This window comes from Bombus vancouverensis, unplaced genomic scaffold, assembly GCF_051014615.1.
Source record: "Bombus vancouverensis nearcticus unplaced genomic scaffold, iyBomVanc1_principal scaffold0064, whole genome shotgun sequence".
Classification (NCBI taxonomy): Eukaryota; Metazoa; Arthropoda; class Insecta; order Hymenoptera; family Apidae; genus Bombus; species Bombus vancouverensis.
The window spans coordinates 254150-272013 of NW_027468955.1; the positions used below are offsets into that span (position 1 = coordinate 254150).

At 39.8% G+C, this 17864-nt stretch overlaps 3 protein-coding genes across 8 annotated transcripts in view; 2 read left to right on the top strand and 1 right to left on the bottom strand.

The window, feature by feature from the left end:
* Window positions 1-17864, top strand: part of LOC143304926 (uncharacterized) — a 132518-nt gene that overhangs the window by 24882 nt on the left and 89772 nt on the right. The window lies entirely within an intron of this gene.
* Window positions 1903-10334, bottom strand: LOC143304919 (omega-amidase NIT2-like). Of its 5 annotated transcripts, none has more exons than XR_013061587.1 (6): window positions 9877-9899; window positions 9367-9475; window positions 2858-3107; window positions 2575-2703; window positions 2078-2325; window positions 1903-1976 (listed from the first exon to the last, which is right to left on the bottom strand). XR_013061587.1 is itself a non-coding variant. In XM_076627458.1 (3 exons), exons 1-3 carry the CDS (start codon window positions 9958-9960, stop codon window positions 8710-8712), a joined length of 576 nt encoding a protein of 191 aa, XP_076483573.1. In that variant the 5' UTR covers window positions 9961-10332; the 3' UTR covers window positions 8695-8709. The 5 variants fall into 5 exon arrangements, 1 of the variants encoding a protein (XP_076483573.1); XR_013061588.1 differs by having other exon boundaries at window positions 1906-1990; XR_013061586.1 differs by lacking the exons at window positions 1903-1976; window positions 9367-9475 and having other exon boundaries at window positions 1992-2325; window positions 9877-10296.
* LOC143304918 (uncharacterized) lies at window positions 3103-4318 on the top strand. Its single transcript, XM_076627457.1, has one exon. It carries the CDS (start codon window positions 3350-3352, stop codon window positions 4301-4303), a length of 954 nt encoding a protein of 317 aa, XP_076483572.1. The 5' UTR covers window positions 3103-3349; the 3' UTR covers window positions 4304-4318.

Below are 17864 nucleotides of genomic sequence, written 5' to 3' on the forward strand. Positions count from 1 at the left end.
TTTGATTTAATTATTTGAAAATGCAATTTTGCATATACCTATGTGCAATTATATACTATAATCGCAGGCGTTTCTTTAAAATGATGTACCATTGAAACAAGGCAAAATATCGTCGAATTCTTCTAGATTCAATTTCTCAAAAGAATGGCTCTATTGATTAACCAAACATAGTTCCCATAAGCATATACGTACTTCTCAGAAAAGATAGTTATATCTAGATCAATATTACTCCCCACAATGACCTATATGTCAAAGAAAAAAAAGACACATCAAGTATTAAATCATACTACTATTACGTCCACTATCTCTACAAATCCTCCACTCTTGGAAAAGTCCATCTTATTCAAACGTAACGTAACTCAAATTAAATCTTTTCCATCATCATAAATACGAAACATTTATAAAATTATCATCTTCGATTATTTACTCAACATCTAGCTAACAAAATCTTCTCCATCGCCGTACCCCTTAATCCTGACCGCGTACAATTAACGTATGAATAGTTAATTTATTGAAATTTAAACGACCATTTTACGCTACTTGTACTCGAATGATTTTAGGATCTTGCTGTATCTCTTGCACAGTGTTATACTGACAGGCGAGAAACATAGAAACGTAACTTCCGATCCATTGATTTACCCTAAACAGACGATGATAGGTTATACGGTGGACGCAATACAGAAGCGTTTCCGATGCAATTCGAAGGTGCGTTGTTACAATGGAGTTCATCGATCCATAATGACTATTTCCCCGTCAGCTACAGCCTGTAATAACGGAATAGCCAATAAAGTATATCCTGTCGATTTAATCGTTACCCCCACGGTGCACCGCGCGCACGGAGATCGGATCGGTGATTTTCACGTGATGTTTCGCAAATCGTGAGGCGCTCGCGTGATTCGCGCGTTTTAAGCGTTCCCGCTCTTCCCGTCCGATAGAAAGAGAAAGGGAACAGGAGGTGGAAGGAAGAGGGAAGATACGTGATGCGGGTTCAACCTGCCGCGGGAACCTTTAAAGAAGGTCGGTGCAACGGGAGAGATGTAATTTTAATAAATTGGAGAACAAGTCATTGTAAAAGATGGATATTCAGATGTTGGAGATGCAGCAGATTTACGACTCGCTGGAATTAAGTTAGTTAAGGTGTTGAAAACCTAACGTCTTTTCAAAGGCGTTTGCCGCGTTTCTTTTCAAATCAAAATACATACACACGATACGTACAATGTATGCGCCTAAAGTTTTAAAGTTAATTTCTATTCAAGGAATGGACTGTTTTATTATAGGTTTAGGAAATTGAAAAGAAGCAATTGCTTGTTTCTAAGAAAGAATCGCGAGAAGTACAGTTAGAAACTGTATTGTGAATCACTTTTCCTGGTTTCCGTAAGGAAGTGAAAAAAAAACGCAGATAAGTCAGCTTTTACCGCAGCTAAATGGGAGATACGCAGGTACGAGTCGTTACAGTTTTGTCGTTGCAACGATTCCCGCTGCGTAATTTGATAATGAACAGTTGAAAAATAGCAGCGTTGTGTCCGTACTCTTTAATATCCCATTATATGGAAGTTAACGACCGGAAAATACACCGCTCGACTACTTGAAGGAAGTAGCTCATGAGCAAGTCTTTTGTATCCTCGCAATGGTATAATTCCTGTAACGTCTCGTTCTCGGAGGATTTATTTCGTTGATTTGTACTTGTTTATTGCTTTTGTGTTTTCACGAATGGAGCATGTCGCATGCGAATCGTAATATGGTTTTAATGGCGTTTCGACTTCAATGATATCAGCGGCTGATTGCGCTTCCCGTAAGAAGCTTCCAATCATTATGTATTTTAGGAACAACAAATAAGGATATTTAGAGAACGAATTAATTATTCAATTGTTCGCGCAAGAAATACTCAGTACCTGTCTCTTCTTCGAAAGTTATAAATGCTGTTTTCAAAGAGTTCCTTAGCTCACCATAAACCAGATAAGAATCTTTGGTTCCATCTAGAAAAAGAAACCTTCAGATCAAACCGAAAGGGGTTCGGATTATATTTTCTAATCGTATTTGTATATTTCTTTTTACGGTCAGCTTGTCATCCACGTACAATCGAACAGAGAGTCCATTAATTATTTCCCTTCGACTTGTTTCAGGGGGAGCATCTCGGAAGCCATGCCGGCTGACGAGTTCGCTGGAAATCGAAACAGAAGCAAACCAAGACTGCAACCACCTTAACGAACCGCTATTATCACTGGCAAGGTCATCGGGCAGACCGGATCTAATCATGCTCACACCGACCATGCTTCCTGTGCACTCGTTCCTCTTTCTTAACGACGTCAACCAGAAGATCGGGTGCTAAAAAATTCGAAATCGAGTTGATTGAAAATCTCAAGGAATATTAAAAAAAAAATACGGATAAACAATTTGATATAGAAATCATCCATTTTGGGCAAAGAAAAGAAACAATCAGAAAAAGGAATAACCACAGAAGCTCTGAATTTCATTGCTTCCTAATGGTACTTCCTTGGATATTTTTACATTCTGGAGGCGTGAACGAACTCTGAAAAACAGAAATGACTTCTATCGGATGATCGAAAGAACTACCTGGACACTGAGTATAATTATTCACACGTGCGGATGCCATTTCCGGCATGTTTCTCCATGAAGAAGGTCAGCTTCAGTTTTTGCCACTTGTAGATAGAAGTTGAAGTGGCGGACGTCTTAACGAGGTTGCTAGAATGTCAAAGAAATAGATGAGGGAAATATTATGAAGATATATTTATGAATATCTAATTGAGCATTTAATTAAGAACTTAATCGAAAGACCAAAATAAGTTGGTTCTTGAGACCAAGTACCTATCTAAGTATAATAGTCTTTTGTACTTACGGTTTAGTAAGAGGACTCGAGTAAAACGATTACTCGTTAAAAGGAACAATAGAATAATCATGCCTCCGCAGACGGTGGTCTCTGCTTTCATGCCTCATCGCGGAGAATCTCAGCGAAAAAAGTGTCCCGAAGCGTGAGCTGAAAGGTGGCTATGTAGGCTGCCTAGTGAATGCCGTCGCCATGGTGGAGCTGGCGTGTAGCAACTCCCTAAGTCCAGGAACCTAATCCCGCGTCAGAAAGACAAAATTCGCTACGGAGAAAAGTAAACAAAAATATATATATAGGAAAGAAGAGACAAAGATTAAAGGTCGTTAAGAATTAAAGGTAATTTAATGATAAAAGGGAGAAAGAATTGTGTAAAAATTCTACTGAGAAAGAAAAGAAAGAAGAAACCTCCAACGAGAAAGACGTGCTCAGAAGCGAGTCCCGCGTAGCGCCATGTAGAGGAGCAGGAAGAAGCGCAGTCTTCCTCAGGCATTCCAGCGTCGAGTAATGCTGAAGCATATCCTGACGGGGCAACCGTCGTCAGCGGGCTCCAGGCACCAGCACAATGACTACCAGGCGAGCTCGGGCTCGTTGCACGGCGGCCACCACCACCATCATCATTCTGGTCACCAACAGGATCAACAGCAACACCATCATTACAACCAAAACAGCAACGTTCGTGGAACGACAGGGGGGAGCCAAGGACGGGGAGTCGACGTTTACGACTCGGTGGTCCATCAAAGAGCCAACGTGCATCAGGCTGCCACCACGCCATCTTCCACTCACAGACACCCTTTGAATCATTCTCAGTTGAGCGTGAACAATCTTTCTCAACGATTGAATCACTCGCACGCTCTTAATCTGTCCACGTTGTCCACGTCGAAGCATTCTGTGAACAGCGTCAGTCCTGTTGCCGGTGGGAATAACAATAACAATAATAATAATCTGTCGACTACATTGGCGGTGATATCCCCGGCGCCGCTGCACCAGGACAACAGACCTAAAGCGAATGGAGGCTTTGATATCTCGAGACTGTCCAGATTACCCAGTCAGGCGACACCTTCGCCTGCACCTGCTCTTCAGGGTACGACTACCGGGGGACAGTTAACCGGTCCCAGTTCCACGGCGTACCCCTTGAACGCTTCCTGGTCGTCGTCCCTGTCAAGGAATCACAAGGACCACGAGGTTGGCGCGAAAGAGACGTTGACCAGTTTGGGTTTATTGTGTCTAGTGTCGTTGTTACTGGCGCTACTCTCGTTGATCTTCTTGCTGAAGATCTCACCGTTAACAGTGACGCCGAGTAGCCTGATCAGCCCGGAAGAGTATACGATTGTCTACGAGGTGACGTTAGCGCTGTGCGCACTCGCCCTCTCCCTAAACCTCTGCTGTCTCCTCGTGTGCGCTATACAGATCCTCTTCACTGTGAAACTCGTCAAGACTTCGTATCAAGGACATTGGTGAGTAGAGTTTTCGTTTTATGCCACGTTGGGTAAATCTGTGATTTATAACGCTTTAAATACCTTTGTACATAATCCGTACTTTACTCAACCCGAAGGTCGAACAAGGTGTGAAAAATATATACGTTTAAAGTTTGTATCCTTAAGATACTGTTATCTTTGAAAATCCGGAAGTCAAACAAAATACACAAAGAGAAACTTCTAAAAGTGCAAATAAACATTGAGATACAAATATCCTTTAATCCGAACTATACATATGATGGAAAGAGGACTCTCATAGTCATCGACATTTTCCCTCCTAAATGTCAACAGCATCCATATTTACATTGTTGCTGTTGTACATGTAACTTTTCAAACTTACTTAGGTATTGATAAAGAAAAGAAAAACAAGCATTTTCCTGGTAGCTGGGAATTCGCGGGATTCGCGGTCGAACGATGATTACCATTAATTTCTATAATCTGGTGACGCTATCCTCAATCAAGATTATCCTTGTGCCGGAATATAAGTTCTCATTCGTCCATGCGTGGCCTATCTGTGTGCGTCTGGAACAAACGCAGTGTCCCGTATCCCGTGCGATATATCAGAGGCCTGTCTAGTGTTTCTTCTCACGCGGCCTGGAGGACGAAACGCAAAAATTCACGTCCTGTACTTGACGTGCAAGCGTTCACCGACCGCGTGTCCCGTTTTTACCGATCAAACACGTGTCTGCAATCACAATACGATACTGTGTGGTGAGATGTATCCGTAAATGCGTATGTTTCGTGACGCGAACCTTGAAAATGAAAATTACACTTTCGTTTATTTCTCGAGCGTCGTGCACGCAGGAAATCGTATAATAATTTTAATAGTAAGATTTTTTTTTATATAGACTACTGTTACGCCACGAGGCTTACCACGGGCTGTATTTTCTAACCGTCGCTCGCGGTCCTACAACGTCGCAGACGGATCGTCGCGGCTGCCCGGCAAACAAACATTGTAGTGGCAAGCGCATGGTTCATTAAGCAGGGCGACCTCCAGAAACGTCGACTCGTGGCCGTTATTTTACTTCACGTAAAAGAATGTGGCGTGATCCGAACGTAGTGGGGGTCGCCTTCCAGAAAAGACGAAAATAATCGAAGGGCGGGCAGTTCCTTCTGACGAGTCAAACGTGACACACCGAACATATCAGACCAATAGCAAACAAATTTATCTAGAGATCAAAGTCGAATCAAATTTCTGTAACATCTTCATCAGATTATTGTAAAATATATTGTTCTATGTTAACCTGTTAATACAGTGTTACATTCATTAAACCACCTCTGTTATCCAAAACGAAACAGGGGAACGACTATTTCGCGGCGTCGATTAACATGATCGTAGCGAGAATTTACAACTCTCGTTGACGTGCTATCTCGCGATCACGTCTCTCCGCGAGCGGTCGTAACATTTGGTCCTTCGAGCCGGATTACGTGCCAGTGAAGAGTGCACTTACCAGTGACCACACAGTGCCACGTGACTTTATCAAAACCAGCAGCGGGAGCGGGAGCAACCACTACAGCGAAACCAGTGACATCAGGCGCGTCACCTTCGAAGAAGCACATCCCATTGGCAAGGGAACGCAACCACGCAGCCTTCCGCCGCAGCTGGACAGTCATCAACGCAACGAATTTCACAACTTAAGAATACAACCGAACGAGTGGCCGTCGGGAAGGAACAAGGCGTTCCTCACCAAACATACACGCGACCTCACGCCGCACGACAATAAGGTAAGCTCGTTCCTTATTTCGACCATCTCCTATCCTCGGCAACGATGACGAGCGAAGACCAACTCATCTCCCTGCGTCGGAGACGAGGCTATTGTAGCGGCCGATTCACATACTTATCGAACCGACTGGACGAGTACGAGCAATCCGGGAGTCAGCAAAACTCCTTATTAACGAACTACGAGAAACAACTGACCGAAGTTGCGAATCAATTCGAAGCGATCCAACTCGAGTTAGAAGTATTAGACGAGGAGGAACAAGCGCGCGGCTTCGAAATAAGGGATCAGTACGTCGCGGTAGACACAAAGCTACAAAATCTTCTGAGGAACGCGCAAGCAGCTTCGCCGTCGACATCCATAAACCTTCCAACCTGTGCATCATCCGCAAGTTTAAATCCAATAGCCATTAAATTACCAGATCTTCGGCTCCCTACTTTTGACGGAAGCCTAGAAAAATGGAACACGTTTTATGATACCTTTATTCCACAATCGATAAAAATCCTAGTCTCACGGACATACAGAAATTCCATTACCTGCAGTCCGCCCTGCAAAGAGAAGCAGCCGAGTGTTTAAACGCGTTACCCCTTAGTAATGTAAACTACAGTCAGGCTATAGCCGTTCTCAAGGAGAGTTTCGAATGTCCACGATACACAGCTTTCAATCACTGCATGGCAATAATTGATTATCCAAGGATAACCAAGGAATCTCCAACGGAATTAAGGCGTTTAGTCCACACATTTAAATAACACATATGTCGGAGATGAAAGAACACCGGAGCCTTTGGAATTTTGGATAATCCCGCAACATTGTAACCTAGAGTCTACTATAGCTGTAATTGAACAATTGTAGTTACTCAATCCGATTGTAATTGTTCGAGAGTTGTGATAATGAGCTTGGGCTCGAGGCGACAGTCAGTCGCCGAACATAGCCGCGGTCACGGGATGAACGCTTTGTCTAACAAAGGTATGGAGTAATTCTATAGCTCTCCTTAAAAGAAATATTCGTGGCGACACGCGCCAGTAAACATTCCAACGGTTTCTGTCCCGTGGCTCGCCACACGCAGACCCTATTCTTCGAGTAAGATGATTGCCAGATGTCGATGCGTCTCCGCAGTACATGTTCGGCTAGCCCGAGGGCCCGTTATAAATCTTAAGGTTTAGTTAACTAAAGTCCTTCAAACAGACAAACAGTCTTTGTCCCAACTACGGGAAGATAGGGGAGACATATTTTTCAACGAGCGGCGTCTCCCATTAGCAACTTTCCCTCGAGGGCGGTTAGCATCTTTTTCTAACCACCGATATGGAGATTGACCAATTAGCAGCAACGCCAATTTCCCTTACTTTCTGAACGAAGGCTTTTCTCGACGAATCCGATGATCTCGTGTCCTTAGACACACCCCATTATAGTTTTCCTCCTTGGCATCATCGGGACGGGAAAGACATTCTCGCTCGCGATCTCATTGATGAAAGGAGTAACTCTTTACGATCAGTGAATATTACGCGTCCGACTTAGATTTTGCGAGTACGTTCATCTATCATCCCGTCGACCGCGGATTCGTTATTGAACCTAGGATCATTGTCATTAGTTTCTCGAGTACCTAACTACCGCGGTTACTTGTCCGGTTCCATAATAATCGTATTTGCACTAGTCAATGTCTTCTCTATTGCATAACGACAACGTGTAACCCAAACGAAGATTCGTTTCACGCCCCTAACCCTAATTCTAATGTAAACCCGACATATATAATAATTCTATATTGAAAAAAATATGAAATTAACATGATATATACATTACTACATAAGTTATATATAAAATATGTATATTATACCCTTGCCTACTGATATGAATTTCTTTCGGTCTCGAATGCGTTAAAAGAGAGCGCAAAGAAGTCGAAATTACTTATTGTAATTAGTAAAACGACCTGAGAGGCAGACAGATACAAGAAAGAAGGAATATTATATTAGCGGCATTTTTGTAGCCATTATATAGGGTTTCGATTGCATAATTAATCAGTATCAACTTACCAGTCTTTAACGGAAGGACAAAAAGAAGAGCAGACGGCACACAGACCGCAATCATGATCATTTTCAAGTAGAATCTCAAACTGCCGTACATCTTCGAAAACTTCGTTAGTCGTAAGGGATCAAAGGATGATGTCCGCGCTGCGGAAAATAGATGAGAAGCGACTATTTCAACAACCACCGTGTAGGTACTGCACTAGCCAGAAGTATCTGCGACGGAAATCAGAATACACTCGTTTTCGCGATGGTTGGATCAATTTCGCGAGGGACTAACCTGATTGAACCTAACGCGGGATAATTGCTCAACTCACGACTTTAACCAGCCCGCTTGATTCTCTGTAAATGCTTGAAATTGACGCTTGGATTCTTTCCGGATTAACTAGCTTTGCCCCTCCCTCCCTTTATCTATTTTCTTAGATCGACTTAGATTGCCACAACATATTATCTTTCTTCTTTTCTTTTCTTTTCTTTTGATCTTTTAAAGCCCTAAATCGCTGGCTATTTTATACTATATATTTTGTACACTCAATTACTCTGTAAGTCATAAGTACATATGTTTTACAACGTTATTTGTCATATTTCAGTTAAACCCCAGAAAAGTCAGAAATATATTTTCAGCATATTTTAACGCGCCCCTGGCAAAGATCTCAAAAACGAGTTGCGGCACAATTTAAAGCGACAAATGGCATCGCGTGTCTCGTTGTGGCAACACACGGTTCGCCAGTTTTTTTTTTTTTGATATCGGTGACTGCCATATTCTCTTGAGTTTCCAAGTCGTAAAGAATCTTTCCCCAGGGATTGGTCAACTGTGTATGTCCCCATGCGACGTAACTTGCTGAAGGAACACGAGCCGGTGATATGCAAGCAACGTATAATTGATTATCATTCGCTCTGGAACGCTGAAGTAATGACCAGTGCAGTGGTCCAGTGGTCATATTGAATGCCGCTGGATATATCAGCATTTGGCAACCTAACCCAGAGAAGCAGGAAATATGAAGCCACCGAATACCAATTAACTTCGTAGTTGCACGGTTCACATTCCATCATTTCTGAATATGCGAGGACAGTCCTCTTATTGTGCTTTTAATTCTTTTATTTGTTTCATTTTCAGCAAATATACTGGTTTTTTAAATTAAGCTTCTTTTTATACAGAGTTACAGATTATATTAATTTTATATAGAATATATTTAAAAAAGATATTTAATTTTTTGCTAGTTAAGTATTGATCGATTAAGTTACTGTACCTTTGTTCCGATAAATGCGTGCCATTTCCTCGAATCTAATATCATAGCAAATGCCAATACCTATTTTGCAGCCCTTCACATCGAACGTCGTTAGGGAGTTACCAGGACTGAGTGAATCACTCTCTCGAAAAGTAATCTTATTAGGAATGTCGATGTCGAATAGATGTACCTAATAACATAAAAATGTGGTCGCTAATTCTATTGCTGCAACTTTTGTAATTTAATATCAAAGTTACCAACTCCTAAACTTTAATTATTTTTTATTTAATAACTGACAGCGTTTTTATCACTTTCTTTTATTAAAGAATCTTATCATTTAATAATGTTTAAAAAGGAGAAAAAATAAGTATAATAATATTTTAAGTATGTGAAAAATTTATACAACAACAAACACATTACAACAAAAATGGGCGTTTCCCGTATCATAACGTATTTTATAAACCGTAAATTATAGAATTGGTTATAGTATACGTATGTACATATGTATATTCCTAAATTATTCCTAGATAGAGTCACTTTCTTCACCCCAATATTTTCAAATTCAAAGCCATAAAGGAATATATTACTTACCTTTCGGTGTTTTGCTATCAAAGTTCCATCGGGACCCCAAATAGTACAGGTATTGTACAATTTATCGCCCTCTATTTCAGGCATCGTACCACCAACTACATAGATGTTTTTTTCTTTAGCTGCGTTCGATGAAGCAACGCTCGTTTCATCATCAGGAATACTCTCGGCGTATTTTGGAAAGTACTCTGCATTGCAATATTTCAATTAATGAAAAATAACTGTCTTTTGTTCCAACCATAAATTAAATTGAAATGTTTGTCAGTTTTTTATTTTTTAAATTATTAAAATAACTAAGTTTTATATTTCGACTTAATTAAATATGCAATTACTTAGCTAATAGTATATATAATAAATTGTTTCTACAGGTTCAAAATGAAAAATGAATATTTAGAAATATTTAATTACGACAATGCTATTTGTGTTAGCATCAGTGGCTTGTTACTCAACGACTTTGCTAGTACTTTTTGAAACATAAAGTTAGTTTTCAATTAACACTTATACTAGAGGCGGAATTATAAATGCAAAATAATTGATAATACTAATTTATAAGTACCTAATTATTAGTATCTTAAAAAATATATTTATACAAAAATCACGATAATCATGAAAATGGGGAAATCCTATATTCTCGAATCAATTCACAATTTATTTTGTATATTAATTAGATTCCGCGCTCATCAGTACGTACTCACTGGCGACATCGAGAAAATGTATCGGCAATTCCTCGTACGACCAGAGGATCGGAAATATCAAAGGATATTATGGCGCAGCGCGAGTGGAGAAACAGAAACATATGAGCTTAACACCGTAATACTCTTATCATAGAAATAGAAGCAGTCCTCAATTCCCGCCCGCTAACTCCTATCTCCACCGATCCAAATGATCTCCTAGCCCTCACTCCCGGACATTTCCTCATTGGCGATTCATTAATGTGCTTACGTGATCGAGATTTCAGAGACATTCCATCGAACCGACTCTCCAAATGGCAGCATATCCAACAGCTTAAACAACATTTTTGGAACCGCTGGCATAAGGAGTATTTGAACGAGCTAACCAACCGCAATAAATGGAGCAAGGGTGGACACAGCATCCAAAAGGGCACAATCGTCATCCTCAGAGAGGACAACGTTCCCTCCATGCATTAGCCTCTGGGCCGAGTTATCAAGGTTCATCCAGGCGCCGATGGTGTCATCCGGACAGCTACAGTTCAGACGGCAAAGAGCATTTTGGATCGGGGCGTCAAAAGGCTTGTCCCACTGCCAATTCAACCCGATCTCGAGAAACCCGAACAACCTGCCACCGAGACGAAATAAGATGGGAACTTCAACCACACCTCCCTAGTTTGATCGGTACCCTCTCAACGGGGGGAGAATGTTACGCCATGCGGCTTACCATAGGTCATATTCTTAACTATCGATCGCGCCACTATAATGTCGCAGACGGATCGTCGCGTCTGCCCGGCAAACAAACATTGTAGTGGCAAGCGCGTGGTTCATTAAGCAGGGCGACTTCCAGAAACGTCTACTCGTGGCCCGTATTTTACCTCGCAGTAAAAGAATGTGGCGTGATCCGAACGTAGTGGGGGTCGCCTTCCAGAAAAAACGAAAAAAATCGAAAGGCGTTCAGAACTTTTCGAGAAGTCGAACCGTCAACACATGTGGTATGTCGCGCATTACTTATCAACCAAAACGCAGTTACATTTTTTTTGTTCCTTTTATATCTTTCTAGTTAATAAGTTGTTGAAATAAACATTAATTTATTTGTGTTAATTCTGTGGAATTTCATTGAACTACCCTTATTATCATAATCGAAATAAGAGGATCGATCAGTTCGTGGCGTCGATTATTTAATCGTAACGAGAACTTACAACTCTCGTTGACGTGCTATCTCGCGATCGCGTCTCTCCGCGAACGGTCGGAACGCCTATTTTTTAACGAACGACGTCTCCCACTAGAGACTTTCTCTCGAGAGCGGCTAGCATCCTTTTCTAACCACCGATATACAAATTGACCAATTAGCAGCAATGCCAATTTCCCTTACTTTCTGAACGAAGGTTGTCCTCGACGAATCCGATTTTTCCTCTGCAATATTTTTAAAGCTACACATTTCGAATTTTCCAATTATGCCGAAACAATTGCGTGAACCACTCTATATATTCCATACAATAAACTATTTTTTGCGTTTTAAAGTAGTTGAATATTTTATTAAAATGTTCTGAGCAATTCTCAGGTTTCTGTGAAAACAAGATAACCCAAATGTAGTTGTGTTTCCTTCAGAATTATGCAGATTTTATTTGAAATATGTGAGGTGTAAGTGACCCCGACGTGATCGAGCTAATGAGATTTCAATTATCGTGATTCCGGGCGCGCTAACGATATGTCAAACAAGAATAAAACAGTTACGACCAGTGAAGAGTCCGCGTGCCTTTGACGATGCCCTAGAAGATAGTGCTATGGTTCTCCTTACTAGAGAGATAGCTCGCGGCGGCGAGCATCGCGGGCGATGAAGAAAAATCTACCGCCCTCCAAGGGTGTCTAGAACCTGAGTACTTAGAGCGAATCGAGGACATAGCGTTGAATCCCCCGGCCATCACAATATGATAAACTCAAGGACGAAACACTTCTCTCTCCTTTTCCTTTATTTGTCGGCTCTACATCCATCCCCCTTGCTTACTCAAGTTGTTGTTTGTCTATATACGATTCAGCATCTATGGAACCACATATGGGCAAAATGGATTGACAGAAAGGAAGCGGAGGATTTTCGCGACGGAGGATGTAATTGAAGGATGGGCGTTGTAATGAATTGGTTTTGGTTTGTAAATATATTTGTTATGTTCTTGCAGCACTTCTTCTTTGCATTCTCAAGTCCCTTGGACGGCCTTTAGGAGAGAACAAAGACACAAATGATAATTGTAGCTGCTGGCTGTAGATGTCGCTGCTAGGGTACTGCTGTATTTTCTTTTCATTTAAGAATCGTGGAAGAAAAATCGGACTACGGTCGCCGGGATTTAAGAACCCAGATCCCGAACGTTCGTAACTTGAGGCGCTAACCACTGCGCTGCCGTTGTCTGGTATTAGTCGAGTTGTCGTATTTGTGCTGTCGAGTGCCGCCACATATGTATGCATTTATGAATTGAGTGGTTTACGAGTAATTACAATCGATATACATTACAAGTAATTACAATTTATTACAAATGACTCGCTGTGCATATTACTATAACAGTCAGTACTAATTCTATAGATCAGCAGCATTATAACTTTCCAATAAACAACCGAAAATCACGTCGTTGAATAATAAATGCATTCACTGTAGAACGAAATTATTATTACGAATATAAGAGAAACGATTTAAAAACCATGTATTTTTTCATTTAAATTATTTGCATTTGCAAAGGGAGATACAAAATTTTAACAACGTTGCAAATTATAAAGACACAAATTACAGTTTCGTGTTTAAGTTATTGTTCAGAGTTTGTTGGAATACAACGATATTAATCGCATACAGATGAGGTGATTGATCGAACGGATTCTTTCCTTCGTTGTTCAGCGATATCCTCATTAGCGTGCGTTCGTGAGATGTACCACGGCGGCTAGCACGTGCATGCTCTTTCGAGAATTCGGCGGAAGAAGCGTAGGAATATGGATGGAAAATTCCCGATGGGCACGTCGAGAAGCTACTAGAAGGTTCTGTGGCACATGTGACGCCACACAGACACCCACACAGGTCACACTCATTACTGCATAGAGAGTGGGGTTCAAAACCTTTTCAAGGGCCATGGGTCACTAAGCCAGTCAGTCTGTGTCTGTGTCTGTGCCAGTCAGTCAACTGTCTACATTCCAGAACACACACACTTATAATTCCTGTAATAATTGTTTAATAAATATCACATTATATTGTTTCAACACAAACATTGTGTCTTCCACAGATTATTAATCTTAATTCCAAGATTAAATTCTAACAGAGCTTCCTAATAATTATGGTACAATTGGTAAAATGATGATTTTACATGAAAAAAGTAAAAAATATATTAGATAATTGAAATAACGCGATATAAATATAATTGAAATAACATCAGTAAGAACGGATGTTTTAAGCTTTCGATTTTGAGAAAACAGGGTATGAATATGTTTAGTTAAAAAGCAATCCGTGTTTATTCGAGCATTCGCGGAGAGACGCGATCGCGAGAAAGCACGTCAACGGGAGTAGCAAATTCCCGTTGCAATTAGATAACCGACGCCACGAACTGATCGATCCCCTGATTTCTGTTACGATAATAGGGATGGTTCAATGAATTTAACACTGTATTAACAGGTTAATATAGCTTGTATATTTAAAAATAATGAATGTAATAATAAAAACGTCACAAATTATTTAGCGATAAATACAGTTGATATGTTATAGGAATTCAACCCGACTTTGCGATATCTCTCAATGAATTCGTTAGACTAAGCAATTTATAACGCTTGACTCTTCAGAAGGGACCGATTACTCTTCGATCCTTTTCGTTGTCTTCTCTGGAAGACGACCCCCACTACGCTCGGATCACGCCACCGTTCGCGCCTATGATCACGTATACCAGCTTCTTTATGCGGATAAAAAAACGCACCGAAGGCGAATAGATGTTTCTGGAACTCGCTGCTTGACGACAACTATGCGTTTATCGCTACTTTGTGTATATCTCGACGGTCATGTAAGACGATCTGTTTGCGACGGTTAGGAACACGGCCTACAATAAGCCTTGGGTCGTAATAAGCGGAGAGAATAGAATAATCTACAGGATTATCAACGGTGAAGTATATAAATATACTAACGACTCAGAAAACATAATTGAAGCGAGTTGCTTAGATATGAAATTATTGTTAATAACTAAAAGAATAATAGTACAAGTTAGATTAGCAGAGAGACAAACGTGATTGTGCAGTGAATCTAGGAAACAGGATAAAATATAAAACAAATAAAAATGGAATATGCAATACGTCCTATCCAAGAAGATTGGATACCAACTAATGCATAATAAAAGAATGTCCGCAATATTTGGAATTAAGAACAAAATTCTTAAAATAAACAACCACCATCTTTATGAACAGAGAAAATTGATTATTGAGACTAAAGAATTTTATTAAGAAACAACATGACGCTCAGAGCATAATAACTGAAGTTATAATAACCTGAGCACAACTCAAAAACTTAGCTATGACCCTTTTGTAATAACTAACAAACAAACATTTCAAACTTAATTAATTATAAACAAGCTACAGATAATTTGAAGTTGGATATGAAGAAGCTTAATAACAAAATTAAATAAATAGAATTTTTCTTATTTAAATGCGACAGTTCGTAGTACAAAACAAATTTTGTTCAGGAATAAGGTTTTCTGAAAATTTCCAGCGAAAATTTTTGCAAAAATTTCCTAAAGGAATTATAACCTATGAGATAAATGAAATAAAAATACAAAAACCAACTGATATTAAAAGAAGAATGATTATTTTACAAGATAATATGAAACTGTGTAAGGGATTACATATGTAACATATTGTCCCGATGTACACATATCTGCGAAGCGACTTACTACCCTGTATATTCCAGAAACTTCTTAGTTTACCCCAGCCTTAGCAATTTGAAACTATTTTATTAAAATTAAGAATTTTCCACATTAGATCGAACGCACTTCTAATAGGTACCAAGCAGTATATATATATAGCAAGATTTTACATATCTCTAAATTATTCACAGAAAATTAATACGGCACATAAATTAGACTTCGGATTGTAAAAATTAAGAATAAATAACCGATACAGTCTCACAAAAATAGAAGGATAAAGATAGAGATAAGGGATCAAAAACAACAGTTATTTTTCAAATTTGTATGAAAAGCCCTTAAGAAAATAAGTTCCTCCTTAAATTGAAAACAGTTATATGTATAGAAATCAAACTTGCGATAAAAGTAAAAAAGATAGAAAATAAGAAAATTGTATTTGTTTTTATGACTCACTTTTACATGTAGTATAATTTCCACCGCTATTTTAGCATAGAACGCTAAATGGAATGAATGGAACTAAATGGAACGAATTGTTCCAACTCGATAGTCCCTTGCTTTACTGTAAACGGAAAATTCTTTCGTGTTCTCAACCAAATTTATCAAATTCCAGCAATGACACATGCTATGTGATTGTCAGTAGAACATGAAGAAATGTTTCCAGTAAAGTTTCGAGCGACTTATCGGCGATTTTCAGGAGACACGACGCGACGATATCGCGTGTACAGTGCTTCTATCGGTGTTGATGCGCTTTAATACATAGTGCAAGAGAACACTAATAAGATTTCCCAGTGGGCCTGTAAATCCTTATAGATCACTCAAAAATATATCATATTGTTTGTTTCAACTACTAGCAATTTAAAACGTCGTCTACATATATTTAGAAAGTTAGCAAAGACATATATTTGTTCCTGAGCATGATTTCTATCAGTTGAGCGTTGTAGCAAAATGTCCGATACAATTTAATGTTGAATTTGTCTTTTTTTTAGGCTAGCTTGATTGGATTACAGGTAGATTTAAACGATCCGTGTGTTGCATCTCCAAGGCATCTTCGACTCATCGATACGCAGTGATACTCGGCAAACTTCTAGTGGACAAGCGACGTTGCTTGCAGGCAGTTTATATACATGTTTTGGCATGTGTTGTCGGCAGGCAATGTCTACAGACGCCTGTAGTCTGCCCGTGCGCGCCTTAAGTTTCACTGACAGACATTGTCCGCCGATTACTACGACATCTGTCTGTGGACAATAGGCCGTCAGTGTGGAGTTATCTTTACCCGAATAATTTAAGAAATATAAAATAAACTTCAACGAAAAGTTGCTAGCTTCGATATCTTACTAATACAATGTTATCGAAATTGAATAAACCTCGTTACTGTATTTAAAAGGAAATTGCATTTATATTTCAAGTTTATAGAGACAACAACAACAACCAAATAAAGAATCGCAACGAAGTAATAAACGGATACAACAAACAGAACACTGGATCGAAGATAGAACAATAAACAAGATAGAACCAAGAAAACAACAGTAACGAAGAACCGGGGCGCAGAAAAAAGCACGAAGCGTGCGAGCTGGAGAGGAAACCTGTGACCGTCGGTGCAAGCGGTAAGCATACAAAATGGTTGCCGAGCAGGAATAATCGGCTGGAGAGCCAACCTGCTGGGACCGAGCTATATGGTGGCAGGTATCGCGTGGCGCCAGCTAAGCGAGCTGCCGCCCGAAAGGGTAGGTTTAACTTGTCCAATGATCCGCAAGGAGAGGGCAAGTCGCGCGCCGACCATCTATGCGCGCCATTCCCAAGTCGAACGCGAACATCTAAATGCGAAGCCAGTATGCGTTTTTACTGCAGGTATGGCGCGGTCGACCAAAAGGTCGGGCCCTCAAACGCACACATTACTTGTACAATTCGAGTGCTGCAGATACGGAAAAGCAATTTATAATTTATCGTAATTTATCGTAATGCGAATTTTGGCGCGTCGTCATAAATAGATTTTTATTTAAAACGAAATTGTTAAATATCCTTTTGTATCAATTCACATAACGTTAATAAATCAATATTAGACATATTACTCATAAATTGTACATATCTTTGTGCATATACGCATAGTTTTCGTGCATATATCAATATTTGTATATTTTATGTGTATAACTTTCATATGCTTTTCGCAAATTTTACATTCATAAACATCTGCAATCTACACGTTACGTTTTTCGTTGTATTTACAAGTACGGACATTAGATATTCTATTACATTCTTTTATTATAATCTTTTGATATATTTATAGTTGTTTAATTATTAGGTCATCCCATAAGTTCGTGCCGTTTTTCGAGAGGTTATATATGTTAAGATCGTTTACATACCTTTCAGTTTCATGAAAAAATGTAATCCCCCTCTCGTTGTACAACTTCTTCCCATTTTTCTGGTAGGTTCCGTCTCGATAAAAGTTCTC

Excerpts from the sequence above, each read along its gene's own strand:
- LOC143304919 (XM_076627458.1), bottom strand. The coding sequence starts at position 9,960 with ATGCCTGAAATAGAGGGCGATAAATTGTACAATACCTGTACTATTTGG. Across the intron at positions 9,476-9,876 it reads TGATAGCAAAACACCGAAAG|GTACATCTATTCGACATCGA; the intron begins GTAAGTAATATA and ends TTATGTTATTAG. Across the intron at positions 9,033-9,306 it reads ACGCATTTATCGGAACAAAG|GTTGCCAAATGCTGATATAT; the intron begins GTACAGTAACTT and ends TCTCTGGGTTAG.
- LOC143304918 (XM_076627457.1), top strand. The coding sequence starts at position 3,350 with ATGCTGAAGCATATCCTGACGGGGCAACCGTCGTCAGCGGGCTCCAGG.